The following is a 19913-nucleotide window of genomic DNA, read 5'->3' as shown; positions in this document are numbered from 1 at the left end:
GAACCAGGAACACTTCTCACCACGATGGACGTCTCGGCACTCTACACCAGTATCCCCCACGATGACGGCATCGCTGCAACAGCATCAATACTCAACACCAACAACAGCCAATCCCCAGACGCCATCCTACAACTCATCCGCTTCATCCTGGATCACAATGTCTTCACCTTCGACAACCAGTTCTTTACCCAAACACACGGAACAGCCATGGGGACCAAATTCGCACCCCAATACGCCAACATTTTCATGCACAAGTTCGAGCCGGACTTCTTCACTGCACAGGACCTCCAACCAACACTATACACCAGATACATCGACGACATTTTCTTCCTATGGATCCATGGCGAAGAATCACTGAAGAGACTACACGATAACATCAACAAGTTCCATCCCACCATCAAGCTCACCATGGACGACTCCTCAGAATCGGTTTCTTTCTTGGACACACGAATCTCCATCAAAGACGGGCACCTCAGCACCTCACTCTACCTCAAGCCCATGGACAACATCACGATGCTCCACTTTTCCAACTCCCACCCTAACCATGTCAAAGTGGCCATCCCCTATGGACAGGCCCTGCGAATACACAGGATCTGCTCAGACGAGGAGGAACGCGATGGACACCTACAAACGCTGAAAGACGCCCTCGTAAGAACGGGATATGACGCTCGACTCGTTGATCGACAGTTCCAACGGACCGCAGCGAAAAATCGCATAGACCTCCTCAGAAGACTAACACGGGACGCAACCAACAGAGTACCCTTTGTCGTCCAGTACTTCCCCGGAGCGGAGAAACTACGCCATGTTCTCCGCAGCCTTCAACATGTCATCGATGACAACGAACACCTCGCTAAGGCCATCCCCACACCTCCACTACTCGCCTTCAAACAGCCACCCAACCTCAAACAGACCATCGTTCGCAGCAAATTACCCAGCTTTCAGGAGAACAGCGTCCACGACACCACACAACCCTGCCACGGTAACCTCTGCAAGACATGCCAGATCATCGACACAGATACCACCATCACACGAGAGGACACCACCCACCAGGTGCATGGTTCATACTCCTGTGACTCGGCCAACGTTGTCTACCTCATACGTTGCAGGAAAGGATGCCCCGGAGCATGGTACATTGGCGAGACCATGCAGACACTGCGACAACGGATGAACGGACACCGCGCAACAATTGCCAGACAGGAGGGTTCCCTCCCAGTAGGGGAACACTTCAGCAGTCAAGGACATTCAGCCACCGATCTTCGGGTAAGCGTTCTCCAAGGCGGCCTTCGAGACACACAACGCAAAATCGTCGAGCAGAAATTGATAGCCAAGTTCCGCACCCATGAGGACGGCCTCAACCGGGATCTTGGGTTCATGTCACGCTACATGTAACCCCACCAGCGAAAAAAAGTGATCTGTTTTTAATACAACGGGTCATTCTCTGTCTTTCTCTTCCTTTCGGATGTTTCTCTCTCTCTCTGTGTCTTTTGTTCTGGCCGATTGTGTATTCGGTGGTCCTGTAGGTAACATCTCTCTGTCTGAACACTTTGATTGCCTTGACAACGGGCAGTTGGAAAGATTATCTGTAATCACCAGGTATTGTTCTCTGACTATAAATGCGGTAACCTTCCATGGAATCCGAATCCCACACTCACCTGACGAAGGAGAAAGCCTCCGAAAGCTTGTCATTTTCAAATAAAACAGTTGGACTATAACCTGGTGTTGTAAGATTCCTTGCATATGTCTGACTGCACAGTGTCTGGTAGTTTACACATCTTTCCTGTATTTAGAATCTGTTTGCAACTATTAAAAGTAGTTAGCCTTTCTGTATTTTAAAGCTGTGCCCTATTTTCTCCCCTCCTCTCTTTATTTTGGCCAGTCCTGTAAAGGAGTTTCACCAGCCTCACCAGGTCACTTCCAATGAAGCGTCACACCTGAAACATTAACCTATCTTTCACTTCTAGATGCTATCTGACCTGCTGTGCATTTTTAAAATTTTCTTTTTTTTGTGTGTGTGTCAGATTTGGAACTGGCCTCTGTTTCTTACTCAATCGTGTTTTACAGGTCACGCTGTTTGTCATTTAAAAAGGTTCAAAAGTTACCTTGTGGCACATGTAGGATCCGCCCTTCTTCACCTTGTCTGTTCCTGAGGGAGGTCCCGTCTGCAGGAGGGAAATTGAATGACAGAGGTCAGCATACCTACACTGGAACAGCAGTGGGATCTGGAACAGCAGTGGGACATGCAACAACAGTGGGACCTAGAACAGCAGTGGTTTCTAGAACAGCGGTGGGATCTAGAACAGCGGTGGGATCTGGAACAGCGGTGGGATCTGGAACAACGGTGGGATCTGGAACAACGGTGGGATCTGGAACAGCAGTGGGACATGGAACAGCAGTGGGACATGGAACAGCAGTGGGATCTAGAACAGCAGTGGGATCTGGAACAGCAGTGGGATCTGGAACAGCAGTGGGATCTGGAACAGCAGTGGGATCTGGAACAGCAGTGGGATGTGGAACAGCAGTGGGATGTGGAACAACAGTGGGATGTGGAACAGCAGTGGGATGTGGAACAACAGTGGGATGTGGAACAACAGTGGGATGTGGAACAACGGTGGGACCTGGAACAACGGTGGGGTCTAGAACAGCAGTGGGATGTGGAACAGCAGTGGGATGTGGAACAGCAGTGGGATGTGGAACAACAGTGGGACCTGGAACAATGGTGGGGTCTAGAACAGCAAAGGGATGCGGAACAGCAGTGTGATGTGGAACAGCAGTGGCACCTGGAACAGCAGTGGGCCCATAGGAAAAGAAGAAAACAAGTCAGCACTCAGCTCACTGCTGCTGCCATACTGTTTCTTCAAAGCTTTTTCTTTGTAGTTATCTCGTACTTTTGAAGGCACATGGCAGCATGTGTGACAAGCTCTTTGGAATACAAACTAATGACTGTGAGTGTGAAGATGGAACGAGATGGCTCACTGGAAAGTTCAACCGTTCAGTTACTTCTGTTGCTTTTTCCTGAACCCACGGTGTCTAATGTCCCTTACTTTAATCCAAATCAACATTGTCAATGTAAGTTGTGCTACAATTTATTTCAACCGTATTTAAAACTTCATTTTGCCAAGTGTCGATTTATTCAGTGCTGCAGATGCTAATTAGTCTTTCTGAGGTCCCTGAAACACCTTAAAACACAGCCAGACAGTTTGTTCTGTAGCGTACTTGTTGCAATGGAAGTTCCAATCTGCATTGTTTACAAAGGAAACTACTGCTGGCAAATGCAGGGCAAGTGAAAATATATATGTGCAATAATAATGAGGGAAACTAGATCTGGCAATGCCGCCAATCAGGAACTGTGTTTAATACTGTACAAAATTAGAATGTTTAGTCCCTGGGGGTATGTCCTGCAATATCATTACTGTCACCTCACTCATAGCACAGACCGCACACAACAGCACTCCCTGGACTTATTAACTGCAGCTAATACAAAAGACTTTGGTCAGGCTCCAAATGTGCAGCATAAACTAATGATGTCCACAACACATCAAGAGGTTCCGAAGCTATGTATGAGTGTTCTGGTATTGTCTCAGTTCTCAGTATTGCAAAGTTTCAGAATAACATCATCAATCATCAACGTGCCTAGACATTTCTTCACCACCGAAGAAATTATTTAGCTAATTATAAGTTGTTGAAACTGCAAGGTCAGTCGTGACAATGGAAGTAGCAAGTTCCCACAATGCCTGTGCTGTAGATGCTTCAGTGAGATGGTATGGTTGACTTAATTTAAGTTTAAATGGTTTCTCTACACTATTTTACTCTCAATGGGTGAAAACTTTGAATGTTGAACACTGCGCACCTCCCCCACTCCTCCCATCATGATCCTCCATGGCTGGTGATGATGGAGCAGCCTTGGAGGTACAGAAATCTCAGGCTGTCCTGTATTTGCACTTCCAACTAAAGGAAATGTGGGAAGGAAGAGTCCATAATGTGAAGCTGTACCAGAGAAGACAGAGACTGATTATTCCAAGGATCTAGGAACCAGTATCAATGTCAATATACTGTAGTTTAGAATACAGTAGGTTACCCAAACAGCTGTTACGTTAATTATTCTTTGAAATCTTATTCACTGACTACCCTTCCTTTGTTAATTTGATTTGTGTAAATTATATGCTGTTCTATGCAAATTTATGAGCTTATTACCAGTTTTTAAAGCCCAGTTCGATTTGGAATCTAATGAATTGTGGAGGATTTAAATTCTCTGTATGAAGCATTACTTCAAAAGAGACGTGACTGCAGGAAGGGACTTTTAATATAAAGTGCAGCACCTCAATCTAAGTATTGTGATAAAAATCATTAAGAAGGGTCTCCCCATGAAGAGGCTTCTTTTTGTTTGTTTTAATCTTTAATTTTTCCCCTCTTGTGGTGATCTGTCACTTCAGACCTCTCCTTTGAGCTGGAGGCATTCCACTGATGTGAGTGACGAGGTTTATCGGTGAGTGACACCACTTGAACTTACTGTGATCGGCATCTGGGCCTTTCCCTGGCTGCTGATCAGGTGGCAAATCTCAACACCACACCAGCGCACCACCCTAATCCACCTCCCACCTGCTTTTGAACGTTTCTGGCTCGGTCACCTCCCGATTGGCAGCACGGCCAGCTCGGTTGCCAAGCAGCAGGGTTTCCATCAGAACTGCTCACTCAAGGCCTGGCCTGTGATGCTGGCACTGCAGTGTCCCACCTGGAAGCAGAGAACCAGATAGATTTTTGATAGGCAAGGGTATTGAGAGTTACGGAATCAAGGCGGTTTGATGGAGTTAAGATACAGATCAGCCATGATCTAACTGAATGGCAGAACAGGCTTGAGGGACTGAATGGCCTACTCCTGTTCCTATGAACCAAGAAGGTGGGTGTCTGCGGGGATGCGAAAAAGATCGAAATGAAATGAACTCCCACCAAGCAACAAGTTTTCTTTTTACAATATCTAGATTGGGGGAAGGGGGCACATTATATTGAAAGACTCTGCATTAACCAGCTCAACTTTTGGAACTTGACAGACACATCCTCAGATAGTCACTGATAGCTTGTTCTGCAACTGGCATCATTGGCTCTGTTCCACATATATTGACAGCAGTCCCCAAACCCTTACTTAAAGCAAGAGAAAGCAGCAGACAACTGATAGTTCACCAACAAGCACATGTCAGTCCTAGTGATTACCAGCAACAACAACTTGCATTTATATAGCACTGTGACGTAGTAAAACGATTCAAGGCGCTTCACCGGGGCGTTATCAAACACAATTTGACACCGGACATAAGGAGATATTAGAACAGGTGACCAAAAGCTGGAAGAGGTTACAGAGATAGGGAGGGCGAGGCCATGGACGGATTTGAAAATAATGGTGAGAATTTTAAAATTGAGCCTTTGCAGGACTGGCAGCCAATGGCTTATGAAACATAACACTGCCAATCTCCAGCATTTAAAGAGGGGAGGGTGAATACTCATGCAGAATCAGAGCCTCCCAAAACAGTGGTGCAGTGACAGTGCAATAATTTAAATGGTAAAATGAAAGTATTAGTTTTCCCATTAATTATAGCATTACATGTAGTATCTGGAAAGCTGTAAGATTACAAGATGCTAGGGGCTTAGAGGGTTCAATAATGAGGACAGGTTGCATAAACTTGGCTTGTATTCCCTTGAGTTTAGGAGATTGGGGGGTGATCCGATCGAGGTGTTTAAAATATTAAAAGGATTTGATAGGGTAGACACAGAGAAACTATTTCCTCTGATGGGGGAATCAAGAACGAGGGATGTAATATTAAAATTAGAGCTAGGCCAGTCAGCAGCAAAATCAAGAAGCGCTTTTTCACACAAAGGATAGTAGCAATCTGGAATTCTCTTCCCCAAAAGGCTGTGAATGCTGGGTTAATGACATTTTCAAGATTAAGATGAGTGGATTTTCTTTAGGTAAGGCTATCAAGGGAGATGGAGAAAAGGCAGGTAAATGGAGTTGAGGTACAGATCAGCCATGATCTAACTGAATGGCAGAGCAGGCTCAAGGGGCTGAATGGCCTACCCCTGTTCCTAATGTTCCCATGTTTCTAAGAGTCTGATAGACTCCAAACAGGTAGAAGTGTCCAACTCTGAACAACTAAATAAAAAATGGCAGAATTTGCATTAGCATTTTCATACATGTACAATTGGGATGTCTGCATTTCTCTCTTTGGCTTTGTATAGTTTAAGTAGCTGGGTTTAAAATGGCGCCGCTCCTTCTATAAGTACAAAATGGTGGACTGGAAATATTCCATCTGTGAGAACCAGGCAGAGTTGCTGATCACTAATTAGCAAATAAAAAATTCCCTTTGTTAGGCGGCAGTGTGATTAATGGAAAGGGAAACCGGGCGGGGTGTCTAACATATGAACATACAACAATGACTGGCAGAAAAGGACCAGCTGGTCCAACAAGCCTGGCCCACACTCATGATGCCTGGAGCATCATGACTAGACACTTCCTACCCTACAGCCACGCAATCTCCTGGGAGAGGCAAAAAGAAACAGAAAACAGCCTGAACCGCTACAGCTCGTTTTGCGAGCCGCCAAAGTTAAGTGTTACCCCCTGAAGACTTGTTTGCTTGACTTCTTCAAAGAAATGGCTTTAACTTCAAAGGGGGTCAGTTCCAGTTGCTAGGTTTAGTTCCGGTGTTGATGCACTACTTGAAGCTTATGTAGTTCAGATAAAACATCTCATCTCAAAAGATGCAGTTCAAGACCCCATACTAGGGTAAACTTGGCAAGGCCCCATTCTCGGGTAAATTCGGCAAGACCCCATACTCTGGTAAATTCGGTATGACCCCATATTCGAGTAAATTCGGCAAGACCCCAAACTAGTGTAAATTCGGCAAGACCCCATACTCGGGTAAATTCGGCAAGACCCCATACAAGGGTAAATTCGGCAAGACCCCATACAAGGGTAAATTCGGCAAGACCTCATACAAGGGTAAATAAGGCAAGACCCCATACAAGGGTAAATAAGGCAAGACCCCATACAAGGGTAAATAAGGCACGACCCCATACTCGGGTAATTAAGGCAAGACCTCATACTCGGGTAAATAAGGCAAGACCTCATACTCGGGTAAATAAAGCAAGACCCCATACAAGGGTAAATAAGGCAAGACCTCATACAAGGGTAAATAAGGCAAGACCCCATACAAGGGTAAATAAGGCAAGACCTCATACAAGGGTAAATAAGGCAAGACCCCATACAAGGGTAAATAAGGCAAGACCTCATACAAGGGTAAATAAGGCAAGACCTCATACTCGGGTAAATAAGGCAAGACCCCATACTCGGGTAAATTCGGCAAGACCCCATACTCGGGTAAATTCGGCAAGACCCCATACTCGGGTAAATTCGGCAAGACCCCATACTCGGGTAAATTCGGCAAGACCTCATACTCAGGTAAATTCAGCAAGACCTCATACACGGGTAAAATCGGTAAGACCCCATACTACAGTAAATTTGGCAAGACCTCATACTAGGATAAATTCATAAATTCGGCAAGATTGCATGCCACCAGTGAGCCAGCGCATATCAGAAAATTGCACGCTGAAATGAAGAGATGGGAAACTGCTACCAATGTGCCAGTAATTACCCGTTATGTGATGGTTGCGGGCAATACCACACTGGTGGGCATTGTAAATTTTACTCTATTGTTTACTAGAGGCTCATGTGTTCATCCAAAGAGACTGTTCTATTCTCAGAAGTGGAAATGAACATTCTGAACACCACCCCGCCCACCCGTGGACCATTTTCAACCCTTTTATATAAGTATTGTACAGTTTGATAATGCTGTCTGCTTTCTTTTGTGCTTTTGTGAATCATTTTCAAAGGTCTAGCATTGTGAAACTTTCCATTTTCTGAGCCTGCATGAGGTGTGGTGGGCATCCCACATATTCCCAAGTGAATAACTTAGAGTGAGCTGAGTTCATTGTTAGATCTGAGCTGCACTAAATCACTGTGGCCCAGGAGCCCCTTTGATCTGGTCCGCAAAGCCGTTGTCCATTCTGTGTGAAAAGCCGACTTTGGCAGCTCTTTAAAACTGCTGGGCCTGCAGAGATGGAAAAGATCGCTCTCTGAGTGATGGATTTCGAATAATCAGGAAGCAGTCCTCTAAGCTCAAGAGTTTTGAAGAGTTGAAGCTTACGTGTTTTCAGGATTCAGCAGAGAAGGAAAGGAGAGAAGGGAGCGTAAGGAGAAGAGGATGAAGGTTCTGTGGAGAAAAGGGAGAGAGGAGGATGGAGGGGTCTTTAGTTTTGTGGATTGGGAGGGGGGCTTGCTTTATCCTGCAAGGGGCAACATGCTTTCTTTTGTGTATGGGCACCTGCATTTTGTGTACGAAGGGAAGTGGGGGTCAGGCTTTTATGTATATGGCGGTCTCACGTTATCGTATGGGCGGGGGGCATCTTGCTTTTTTTGTGTGTGGTAGGTAGTCTCATTTTTTGGAACCTCATTTATTGTGTGCATTGGGGTGGGGGGTGGGGGGCACTTGCTTTTTGAATACGGAGGTCTTCAATTTTATGTATGGAGTCTTGCTACTTGTATATATGGGGAGTCCCACTTTGGGAAGGTCTTGCTTTACGTGTATGAGGTCCTGCTTTTTTGTATATGGGTGGGGGGGGGGGGCGGTGTCTCACTTTTATTTGTGTATGGGAACTCACATTACTGCATTATCTTATGTGTGGCCCAATTGCTGGTTTTGACACAGGCGGACCTGGGCGGAACCAGAGGCGAGAGACCGGAGAGCGGGGATATAAAGAGCAGCGACCCGAGGCCCGAGACCTGAGCAGCGGCGGACCTGGGCGGAACCAGAGGCGAGAGAGCGGAGAGCGGGGATATAAAGAGCAGCGACCCGAGGCCCGAGACCTGAGCGGCGGCGGGCCTGGGCGGAACCAGAGGTGAGAGACCGGAGAGCGGGGATATAAAGAGCAGCGACCCGAGGCCCGAGACCTGAGCGGCGGCGGACCTGGGCGGAACCAGAGGCGAGAGACCGGAGAGCGGGGATATAAAGAGCAGCGACCCGAGGCCCGAGACCTGAGCGGCGGCGGACCTGGGCGGAACCAGAGGTGAGAGACCGGAGAGCGGGGATATAAAGAGCAGCGACCCGAGGCCCGAGACCTGAGCGGCGGCGGACCTGGGCGGAACCAGAGGCGAGAGACCGGAGAGCGGGGATATAAAGAGCAGCGACCCGAGTCCCGAGACCTGAGCGGCGGCGGACCTGGGCGGAACCAGAGGTGAGAGACCGGAGAGCGGGGATATAAAGAGCAGCGACCTGAGGCCCGAGACCTGAGCGGCGGCGGACCTGGGCGGAACCAGAGGCGAGAGACCGGAGAGCGGGGATATAAAGAGCAGCGACCCGAGGCCCGAGACCTGAGCGGCGGCGGACCTGGGCGGAACCAGAGGCGAGAGACCGGAGAGCGGGGATATAAAGAGCAGCGACCCGAGGCCTGAGACCTGAGCGGCGGCGGACCTGGGCGGAACCAGAGGCGAGAGACCGGAGAGCGGGGATATAAAGAGCAGCGACCCGAGGCCCGAGACCTGAGCGGCGGCGGACCTGGGCGGAACCAGAGGTGAGAGACCGGAGAGCGGGGATATAAAGAGCAGCGACCCGAGGCCCGAGACCAGAGCGGCGGCGGACCTGGGCCGAACCAGAGGCGAGAGACCGGAGAGCGGGAATATAAAGAGCAGCGACCCGAGGCTTGCTCTGAGACCAGCGGCAGAGTTCGGGGTGACGTCACCAGTCAGAAAGTGACGCGGCACAGGGGAGGCAGCTGATTGGTGAGAAGGTTCAGGTGAGTATTTCTACCATTTTACTGTAAGTAAAGTAATAAGAAAGGGAAGGTCTGCAGGTTTTATAGCAGGTAGTGTTTTGTTTTTTAGTGTACCTAGGTCCCTAGTATAGTTAACATTTTCTAATTTCAACGTAATTTAAAAGGGGTAACTAAGCTAAGGCAAGTCATGGCAGCAGACCTTGCACCCGTGATATGCCCCTCCTGCAAGATGTGGGAAGTCATGGACACTACCAGTGTCCCTGCCGACCATGTGTGCAGGAAGTGTGTCCACCTGCAGCTACTGACCGATCGTATCTCGGAGCTGGAGCTGCGGGTGGATTCACTGTGGAGCATCCGCGATGCAGAGAAACTCGTGGATAGCACGTTTAGCGAGTTGGTCACACCACAGGTAAAGGGAGTACAGGCAGGAAGTGAATGGGTGACCACCAGGCAGAGTAAGAGGTGCAGGCAGGTAGTGCAGGGGTCCCCTGTGGCCATCCCCCTCTCAAACAGGTATACCGTTTTGGATACTGTTGGGGTGATGGCTCACCAGGGGAAGGTGGCAGCGGCCAGGTTCATGGCACCGTGGCTGGCTCTGCTGCACAGGAGGGCAGGAAAAAGAGTGGCAGAGCTATAGTGATAGGGGACTCCATTGTAAGGGGAATAGACAGGCGTTTCTGCGGACGCAACCGAGACTCCAGGATGGTATGTTGCCTCCCTGGTGCAAGAGTCAGGCTGCAGAACATTCTGGAGGGGGAGGGTGAACAGCCAGTTGTCGTGGTGCATATAGGTACCAACGATATAGGTAAAAAACGGGATGAGGTCCGACAAGCTGAATTTAGGGAGTTAGGAGTTAAACTAAAAAGTAGGACCTCAAAGGTAGTAATCTCAGGATTGCTACCAGTGCCACGGGCTAGTCAGAGTAGGAATGACAGGATAGCTAGGATGAATACGTGGCTTGAGAGATGGTGCAAGAGGGAGGGATTCAAATTCCTGGGGCATTGGAACCGGTTCTGGGGGAGGTGGGACCAGTACAAATTGGACGGTCTGCATCTGGGCAGGACTGGAACCAATGTCCTAGGGGGAGTGTTTGCTAGTGCTGTTGGGGAGGGTTTAAACTAAAGTGGCAGGGGGATGGGAACTGATGCAGGAAGTCAGTGGGAAGTAAAGTGGTGACAGAAACAAAAGGCAGTAAGGGAGAGTGTACAAAACATGACCGGACAGATGGTCTGAGAAAGCAGGGCAAAGACCAAGGGAAGTCTAGATTAAACTGCATTTATTTCAATGCAAGAAGTCTGATGGGCAAGGTAGATGAACTCAGGGCAGGGATGGGCACATGGGACTGGGATGTTATAGCTATTACTGAAACATGGCTAAGGGAGGGGCAGGACTGGCAGCTCAATGTTCCAGGGTACAGATGCTATAGGAAAGATAGAGCAGGAGGTAAGAGAGGATGGGGAGTTGCGTTCTTGATTAGGGAGAACATCACGGCAGTAGTGAGAGAGGATATATCCGAGGGTTCGCCCACGGAGTCTATATGGGTAGAACTGAAAAATAAGAAGGGAGAGATCACGTTGATAGGATTGTACTACAGACCCCCAAATAGTCAACGGGAAATTGAGGAGCAAATATATAAGGAGATTACAGACAGCTGCAAGAAAAATAGGGTGGTAATAGTAGGGGACTTTAACTTTCCCAACATTGACTGGGACAGCCATAGCATTTGGGGCTTGGATGGAGAGAAATTTGTGGAGTGTATTCAGGAGGAATTTCTCATTCAGTATGTGGATGGCCCGACTAGAGAGGGGGCAAAACTTGACCTCCTCTTGGGAAATAAGGAAGGGCAGGTGACAGAAGTGTTAGTGAGGGATCACTTTGGGACCAGTGATCATAATTCCATTAGTTTTAGGATAGCTATGGAGAATGATAGGTCTGGCCCAGAAGTTAAAATTCTAAATTGGGGAAAGGCCAATTTTGATGGTATTAGACAGGAACTTTCAGAAGTTGATTGGGAGAGTCTGTTGGCAGGCAAAGGGACGTCTGGTAAGTGGGAGGCTTTCAAAAGTGTGTTAACCAGGGTTCAGGGTAAGCACATTCCTTATAAAGTGAAGGGCAAGGCTGGTAGAAGTGGGAACCTTGGATGACTCGGGAGATTGAGGCCCTAGTCAGAAAGAAGAAGGAGGCATATGACATGCATAGGCAGCTGGGATCAAGTGGATCCCTTGAAGAGTATAGAGATTGTCGGAGTAGAGTTAAGAGAGAAATCAGGAGGGCAAAAAGGGGATATGAGATTGCTTTGGCAGATAAGGCAAAGGTGAATTCAAAGAGCTTCTCCAAATATATAAAGGGCAAAAGAGTAACTAGGGAGAGAGTAGGGCCACTTAAGGATCAACAAGGTCATCTATGTGTGGAACCACTAGAGATGGGTGAGATCCTAAATGAATATTTCGCATCGGTATTTACGGTTGAGAAAGGCATGGATGTTAGGGAACTTGGGGAAATAAATAGTGATGTCTTGAGGAGTGTACATATTACAGAGAGGGAGGTGCTGGAAGTCTTAACGTGCATCAAGGTAGATAAATCTCCGGGACCTGATGAAATGTATCCCAGGACGTTATGGGAGGTTAGGGAGGAAATTGCGGGTGTCCTAGCAGAGATATTTGAATCATCGACAGCTACAGGTGAGGTGCCTGAAGATTGGAGGGTAGCAAATGTTGTGCCTTTGTTTAAGAAGGGCGGCAGGGAAAAGCCTGGGAACTACAGACCGGTGAGCCTGACATCTGTAGTGGGTAAGTTGTTAGAGGGTATTCTGAGAGACAGGATCTACGGGCATTTGGAGAGGCAGGGACTGATTAGGAACAGTCAGCATGGTTTTGTGAGAGGAAAATCATGTCTCACAAATTTGATTGAGTTTTTTGAAGGGGTAACCAAGAAGATAGATGAGGGCTGTGCAGTAGACGTGGTCTACATGGACTTTAGCAAAGCCTTTGACAAGGCACCGCATGGTAGGTTGTTACATAAGGTTAGATCTCACGGGATCCAAGGTGAGGTAGCCAATTGGATACAAAATTGGATTGACGGCAGAAGACAGAGGGTGGTTGTAGAGGGTTGTTTTTCAAACTGGAGGCCTGTGACCAGCGGTGTGCCTCAGGGATCGGTGCTGGGTCCTCTGTTATTTGTTATTTATATTAATGATTTGGATGAGAATTTAGGAGGCATGGTTAGTAAGTTTGCAGATGACACCAAGATTGGTGGCATTGTGGACAGTGAAGAAGGTTATCTAGGATTGCAACGGGATCTTGATAAATTGGGCCAGTGGGCCGATGAATGGCAGATGGAGTTTAATTTAGATAAATGTGAGGTGATGCGTTTTGGCCAATCGGGCCAGGACCTACTCCGTTAATGGTAGGACGTTGGGGAGAGTTATAGAACAAAGAGATCTAAGAGTACAGGTTCATAGCTCCTTGAAAGTGGAGTCACAGGTGGATAGGGTGGTGAAGAAGGCATTCAGCATGCTTGGTTTCATTGGTCAGAACATTGAATACAGGAGTTGGGATGTCTTGTTGAAGTTGTACAAGACATTAGTAAGGCCACACTTGGAATACTGTGTACAGTTCTGGTCACCCTATTATAGAAAGGATATTATTAAACTAGAAAGAGTGCAGAAAAGATTTACTAGGATGCTACCGGGACTTGATGGTTTGACTTATAGGGAGAGGTTGGATAGGCTGAGACTTTTTTCCCTGGAGAGTAGGAGGTTAAGGGGTGATCTTATAGAAGTCTATAAAATAATGAGGGGCATAGATAAGGTCGATAGTCAAAATCTTTTCCCAAAGGTAGGGGAGTCTATAACGAGGGGGCATAGATTTAAGGTGAGAGGGGAGAGATACAAAAGGGTCCAGAGGGGCAATTTTTTCACTCAAAGGGTGGTGAGTGTCTGGAACGAGCTGCCAGAGGCAGTAGTAGAGGCGGGTACAATATTGTCTTTTAAAAAGCATTTGGACAGTTACATGGGTAAGATGGGTATAGAGGGATATGGGCCAAGTGCAGGCAATTGGGACTAGCTTAGTGGTATAAACTGGGCGACATGGACATGTTGGGCCGAAGGGCCTGTTTCCATGTTGTAAACTTCTATGATTCTATGTACTGGGCCTCCAGCTTCAAAAGGCTGGATATCCCTGCACTGAGCCATCCAGTGTGCTCCTTTTCTTTACCATAGCTCAGTGGTAGCACACTCACTTCTGAGTCAGAAGGTCGTGGGTTCAACTCCCACTCCAGAGATTTGAGCACAAAAATCTAGGCTGACACTCCAGTACAATACTGAGGGAGTGCTGCGCTGTCGGAGATGCCATCTTTCGGCTGAGACATTAAACTGAGGTGGACGTAAAAGATCCCATGGCACTATTTTGAAGAAGAGCAGGGGAGTTCTCCCTGGTGTTCTCGCCAATATTTATCCCTCAATCAACATCACTGAAACAGATTATCTGGTCATTTATCACACTGCTTTTTGTGGGACTTTGCTATGTGCAAATAGGCTGCCGCATTTCCTACATTAAAACAGTGACTACATCTCAAAAGTACTTAGTTGGCTGTAAAGCATTTTGAGACATCCTGAGGTCATGAGAAGAGCTATATAAATGCAAGTACTTTATTTCTTTACTGGACACCTGTTTCATGAGTACTTGTGACTCCTAGCAACAGGACATCTGTCAAGGCATGGCTGTAATTTCAGTTATTATATCAGTCTTATTGTGTTCAATGGATTAGCAGCTTGCTATACTTCCAGCTGCATTTATTATTCTAAATAACAAACAAAAGAATTTTGCATTCAGGAAGGTTCTCTATGTGTAGCTGGAGCTGGAGGGGAAACCTGTTTGGAGAAGACGTCTTGTTTTAATAACTTACCTCAGTAATATTTCATAACTATTCAAAATTAAACATGACATTCAGCATGGTCTATCCTCAATAAAACTTTCCATTTATAGTTTATTTGAAAGCATCGTTTAAACACTTCACAGAAACACGGTAATGTAAAAATGGCTGTCAGTTTTTAGTATTATTGCCATTTGGGATTTACTTTCTAAGAGTGGGATGAAGTTTATTCAAAGACTGAGAGGAAGAGGAGGAGATAGTGATTTTTAAATTACTTGGCACAATCCATGGTGTACTTGACTTGTTACAATCATCAAATCTTCAGTATTCCAGTTCTCCCTATTCATTACTGACTAGCAGGAGGTTGTCTTCTGTAATGCTGGAATTTTGATTGTATATGGTGACGGTGATTGTTTCATGTGACATTGGTGCTGGTTGTGACATATGGTGGTTGTGCCACATGACGACAATGTTTCGCATTTATATTGATTGATGTTGATGTTTATCTGGTGATGTTGGTATGGTCATGTATAGTTAGCGGCATTTGTCACATGGTGTTGGTAGTGTTTGGCACCTGTGGCATCAGCAGTGTTTGGCACCAGTAATATTGGCAATGTTAGGCCCATATGATGATGGCTCTGTTTACTCCCTTCACCCCACCATTTGTGGCCTTGCCTTCAGCCGTCCAGGCCCTAAGCTCTGGAATTCTCTCCCTAAACCTCTCCATCTCTCTCTGCTCCTTTAAGACACTCCTTAAAACTTAGCTTGTTGACCAAGCTTTTAGTCACTTGTCTTAATATCCTTCTTTGGCTCGGTGTCAATTTTTGTCTTAATACGCTCCTGTGAAGCGGCTACGTTAAAGGCACGATATAAACGCAAGTTGTTGTTGTTGTTTAGTACATGGGACATTGGCACTATTTGGCATGGGGCATTGGCTGTTTGCATAATATCCTGTCAGTTTGTCTCATGATTTTGCAATCAGTTTTGTGTAAAGTTGACAATGTTAGTGTGTGTATTGTGCCATTTAGGTCACATGATGAAATAGGTGTTTGCCTCGTGTGTTGTTAGTATGTTGATCATCATTATCTTCTTTAATGCTTCTCTCACTTCTCGTGATGAAGTGCTGCAGTGTAGGCCACAGGCTTTTAGTTCTCTTTCTTCACTAGTGTGATTTCAAGGACGGAAACATTAATACTGTAGTAGTCGGAAGGAGAGCGATCTGCACAGGTATATAGTGCAGTGTGGGATGCTTGCAGCATTCCCAGAAGCACTTTCAGAAATGTTTGTCAGGATGCAGAAAATCTGAACCAAGCATAGTATTTATCATTTTCCCGCTGTTAGAAACTAGTTCACTCCAGATCGTTCTATCACAACAGTGCAATCAAATCAAAAAAGATTTAGATATGCTGGGGGAGCGGGCCACACAACAGCAAATGGCGTTTAATTTAGATAAATGTAGTGTCATACATGTTGGTAGGGCCAACACAGAATGCATGTAACATTTACAAGGAACAATACTGAAAGAGGCTGAGAGAGAAAAATATTTAGGTGTTATCATGCATAGATCAATGGTTCATGATCAATGTAGAGAAACTGTAGGTAAAGCTAACAGGTATTGGGTGTTGTATTAATTGAACCATTCAGTATAAATCAAAGGACACCATTTTGACACTGTACAGGTCACCGGTCAGACCGCATCTAGAGTACTGTGCCCAGTTTTGGTCCCCCCACATGGTGGGTGATATAGTGGCCTTGGAAAAGGTCCAGAGAAGAGCTACAAGAATGATTCCTAGCTTAAAGAATCTTAGCTACTCAGATAGGCTCAAGGAACTTGGTCTATTTACTTTAGAGCAGCGTGGACTTAGGGGTGACCTGATAGAGGTCAATAAAAAAATTAAAGGGCTGGGTAACATTCCTTTGATAGATTATTCCAGTTTAACAGATTGGGGAGGACTAGGAGACACGGGTTTAAACTATGGAAAAGTAGGAATAGACGGGATGTTAGGCGGTTCTTCTTTTCCCAGACAACTGTGAACCTCTGGAGTACATTGCCAGCTGGTGTGGTGGGTACTGACTCTCTGCCTTCAACAGGGAGCTGGACCGGCTCTTGACCGGGACAGAGATTGCATTTTATAGAAGGTAAGTGTCTTTATAGATAATGCATGGTCCACGTGGTCTCCTGGACTTGTTTCGATTGCCTAAGGGGGTTGGAGGGGAATTTTCCAAAGTATTTTTTCCCTTATTGGCCCTGGGTTTTTCTTTATTTTGCCACTCCCAGGAAATTACATGGCTGCACGGGGGAAGAAGTGTTTAAGTCACGATGTTCCGACCATCATGGTGTGCGGCCAGCTTGCTGGACATTGCCTGCCCGTCAATTTTATATGTTCGTAATGTCAACTAGCGCAGATTTTTTAAACTGTATGTTCGGTGAATTCTGATAAGTTCTTCTCTTTCTCACACACCTTTTGGTTATTCTTTATCCAAATCACCAGTGTCACCGCAAACTTATCCAACACCTCCAACTCATTAGTTTCTAATTTCAGTTGTGTGAAGTATTGAACAACACAGCAGATTTCTGGTTTTATTTATAAAATCTGCCATGTTGTTAGTGACTAGTTTGTACTGGTGTTGCAGGTGTGTCCAAAGTATTTCCTGGGCTTTGCAGAATATGACCTAGCCACTCACATTGCTCCCTGGTTATTTTTAACAATGAATCGCTATTTAATATAGGACTACTTGTGACCAGGACTGCATTCTTTCTTGGAATGGTTAATTGGCACAAAGCTCAGGCAACTGATGTATTTTGTGATACGAACAGACAATGGACTCAAGCAAACTCGGGATAGTCCTCAGGAAGCATTTCTTTACACAAAGGATGATGAAGAGCTAGAACGGAAAGACGGTTCGGGCCAGGACACCGGAGGTACTTAAAAAGCAGCTAGTTATAGAAAGCAGGTTGGAGTGGTATGCCAGAAGGATGAGAGAAAGTGATTGAACAAGATCGACTTTGGTTCAAATAATAAGATACGAATGTATCTTTTAAACAAAATTTTAACTAGGTCAAAATTAAACTGGTTTGTGTCAACTGTTGGCTGAAAGGAGTTTGCTGTATGTGTATGAACACACACCGCTCTGTCTCAATGTGTCAAAACATTAAATTGCATCAGGAATTCAGACCTGTGTGAAAACTTTTGATTGACCCAGTAGTTATTGAACTCTGTTGTGAAGCTATGGTACTTTATAGATCAACACCAGCATTAATTTGTAAATTCCCATTAAATGCATATGGGCACTTAGGACTGAGCTATTTTTATTACCTAACAAGTGCAAATCCCACCAAGGTGGAAGAGATAATTAATATGGACCATCAGGCTGTCAGCTGCCTATACTTGCAGTCGATTGCATTTGCTCTTGTTCCACGCCCCTGAAAGGTTAAATACAGACATGTCAGCAACTTCAATGTAATGATTGCTGTCTGTTTGGAAACGATCAAGTCAATATCTCAATGGCTGCCTTACCAGGGGGTCCTGCTAGCATTAACATTACAGTTTTGCTTTGACTTGAAGTTGTGTAAATTGCTTTACTCTGGCAACCGAGAGGCTGCCCTAATATCTTTGAAATCTATCTTGATTGACAGTGCGTAGGCAGAAACTGCCTGAACCTGCAGAGAAATGTGACAAGTCTTTGCTAGTTCTTTAGTTCAATTTACACAGTTCCATTGCATATATAGGTCACTATGGTGAATCAGAACTCCTTGAGCCCAATGGTGTGCTTATATCAAAATGTGGTCTTAAAAGTACAATGAGAATTTAATAATATTTTCATCTGCTGATTTATTTTTGCTTCTGTATAATTCTACTTTCTCACAATAAACTTGATTAGTTTTTAGCCTGAGCTATGTGATGCATCAGTGTGTTTTTTTTGGATTGATTTGGAGAATCAGTAGTATCCCATACAATCTGCAGTGTATAGTTCAAAGGCACAAGGGCTCTTTGTTCACTTGATCGCACGTTATCCCAGATAAAGACACATAAGATCAAGTTTTGGTTCACAGAAAATGTGGACTTTTGGAAAGAGGATAAAAAAATGTATATTGGGAAGTAGCCAGAACCTGTAACGATGGCCTTCTTCATCTAAACCTATTTGGTGCTCTTGTGATGCTGTAATCTCTCACTGAACTCCCTCCCCCACTAAAGGCTCAGCAAGTTTAGCCAGTGAGTAGCTGAACTTTGGCCTCAGCTGGGCGACAACAGTTGTGTTGCAATCGGCCTGGGCGTCCCTGTGCTACAGGAGAGAAAAACAGCCAGTGTACCCAACCCTTGCTGGAAGTAAATGTGTATGGACAGTCCATTGAAGACGGGATTGATTAGGCTTGGGTCTGTCAATGCTGGCAGTCAAAGACCATGTTGGAATAACGGCCACTTGAGCAAGGAACTAGAAGGCAACCAAAACTCAATGGAACTGTACCCCAGGAAGATGTTAATGGTTTCTGGGGAGAAAAAAAATTGGCAGGAAGAGAAACAATTCCATCTCAAACACAGTTTCACCAGTAAAAAATGTTTGTTAAATGATATGCCAATATAACTGCTTCAAATTATTCTGATTGGTGGAACATTGTTAGAAGAAAGTCGTATGTAATGTAGCCATTTTGACAGTAATATCTTCGGCAAGAAAGGTTTAGTGTTAGCCCTTGGTGTAGACATGATCCACCTACTGCAAGAGGAGACCAAGCAAACAAGGGACTAGGTACATACATCACTGGTCAGCCCTCATGTCCAGCTGGGAGCATTTGTGTACATCTTCATGGAAGAAAATAGAATAATACGGCAGAAAGGCAAGACACGAGTGAACTACGGTAATAAAAAAAATTATTCTTCCTCCAATGTATTTTCAAACTTTAAGAATGTGAAGAAAATAATTTTGACTTTATTATGACCAAACATCACAGTGAAAGCTGGCTGAAGCAGAGACAGTTCATCAATTCACTGATCGGGATTCCGCAGTGGTTTAGAGCTAAAAGGCAATGTCTTTGAAAGAAAAAGATTTGCATTTATGTAGCGCTTTTCATGACCACAGGACATCTCAAAGCACTTTACAGCCAATGAAGTACTTTTGAAGTGTAGTCATCGTTGTAATGTAGGAAATGCGACAGCCAAATTGTGCACAGCAGGCTCCCATAAACAGCAATGAGATAATGACCAGATAATCTGTTTAGTTGTTAGTTGAAG

The 19913-nt window shown here is 45.5% G+C and overlaps 2 protein-coding genes across 2 annotated transcripts in view; one reads left to right on the top strand and one right to left on the bottom strand.

Annotated features, from left to right (window-relative positions):
• Positions 1-19913, bottom strand: part of sumf1 (sulfatase modifying factor 1) — a 141010-nt gene that overhangs the window by 28483 nt on the left and 92614 nt on the right. The window contains exon 8 of the mRNA XM_067998948.1: positions 2100-2159. Within this exon, the coding sequence (XP_067855049.1) occupies positions 2100-2159 (60 nt within the window). The remainder of the gene's footprint in view (positions 1-2099; positions 2160-19913) is intronic.
• LOC137334284 (uncharacterized) lies at positions 30-18547 on the top strand. The gene is made up of 3 exons (XM_067998951.1): positions 30-3066; positions 8751-9834; positions 17416-18547. The coding sequence occupies exon 1, from the start codon at positions 208-210 to the stop codon at positions 1387-1389; it is 1182 nt and encodes a 393-aa protein (XP_067855052.1). The 5' UTR covers positions 30-207; the 3' UTR covers positions 1390-3066; positions 8751-9834; positions 17416-18547.

The sequence above is a fragment of the Heptranchias perlo genome, chromosome 17, assembly GCF_035084215.1.
Source record: "Heptranchias perlo isolate sHepPer1 chromosome 17, sHepPer1.hap1, whole genome shotgun sequence".
Taxonomy (NCBI): Eukaryota; Metazoa; Chordata; class Chondrichthyes; order Hexanchiformes; family Hexanchidae; genus Heptranchias; species Heptranchias perlo.
This window is presented reverse-complemented; position numbering and strand designations above follow the sequence as displayed.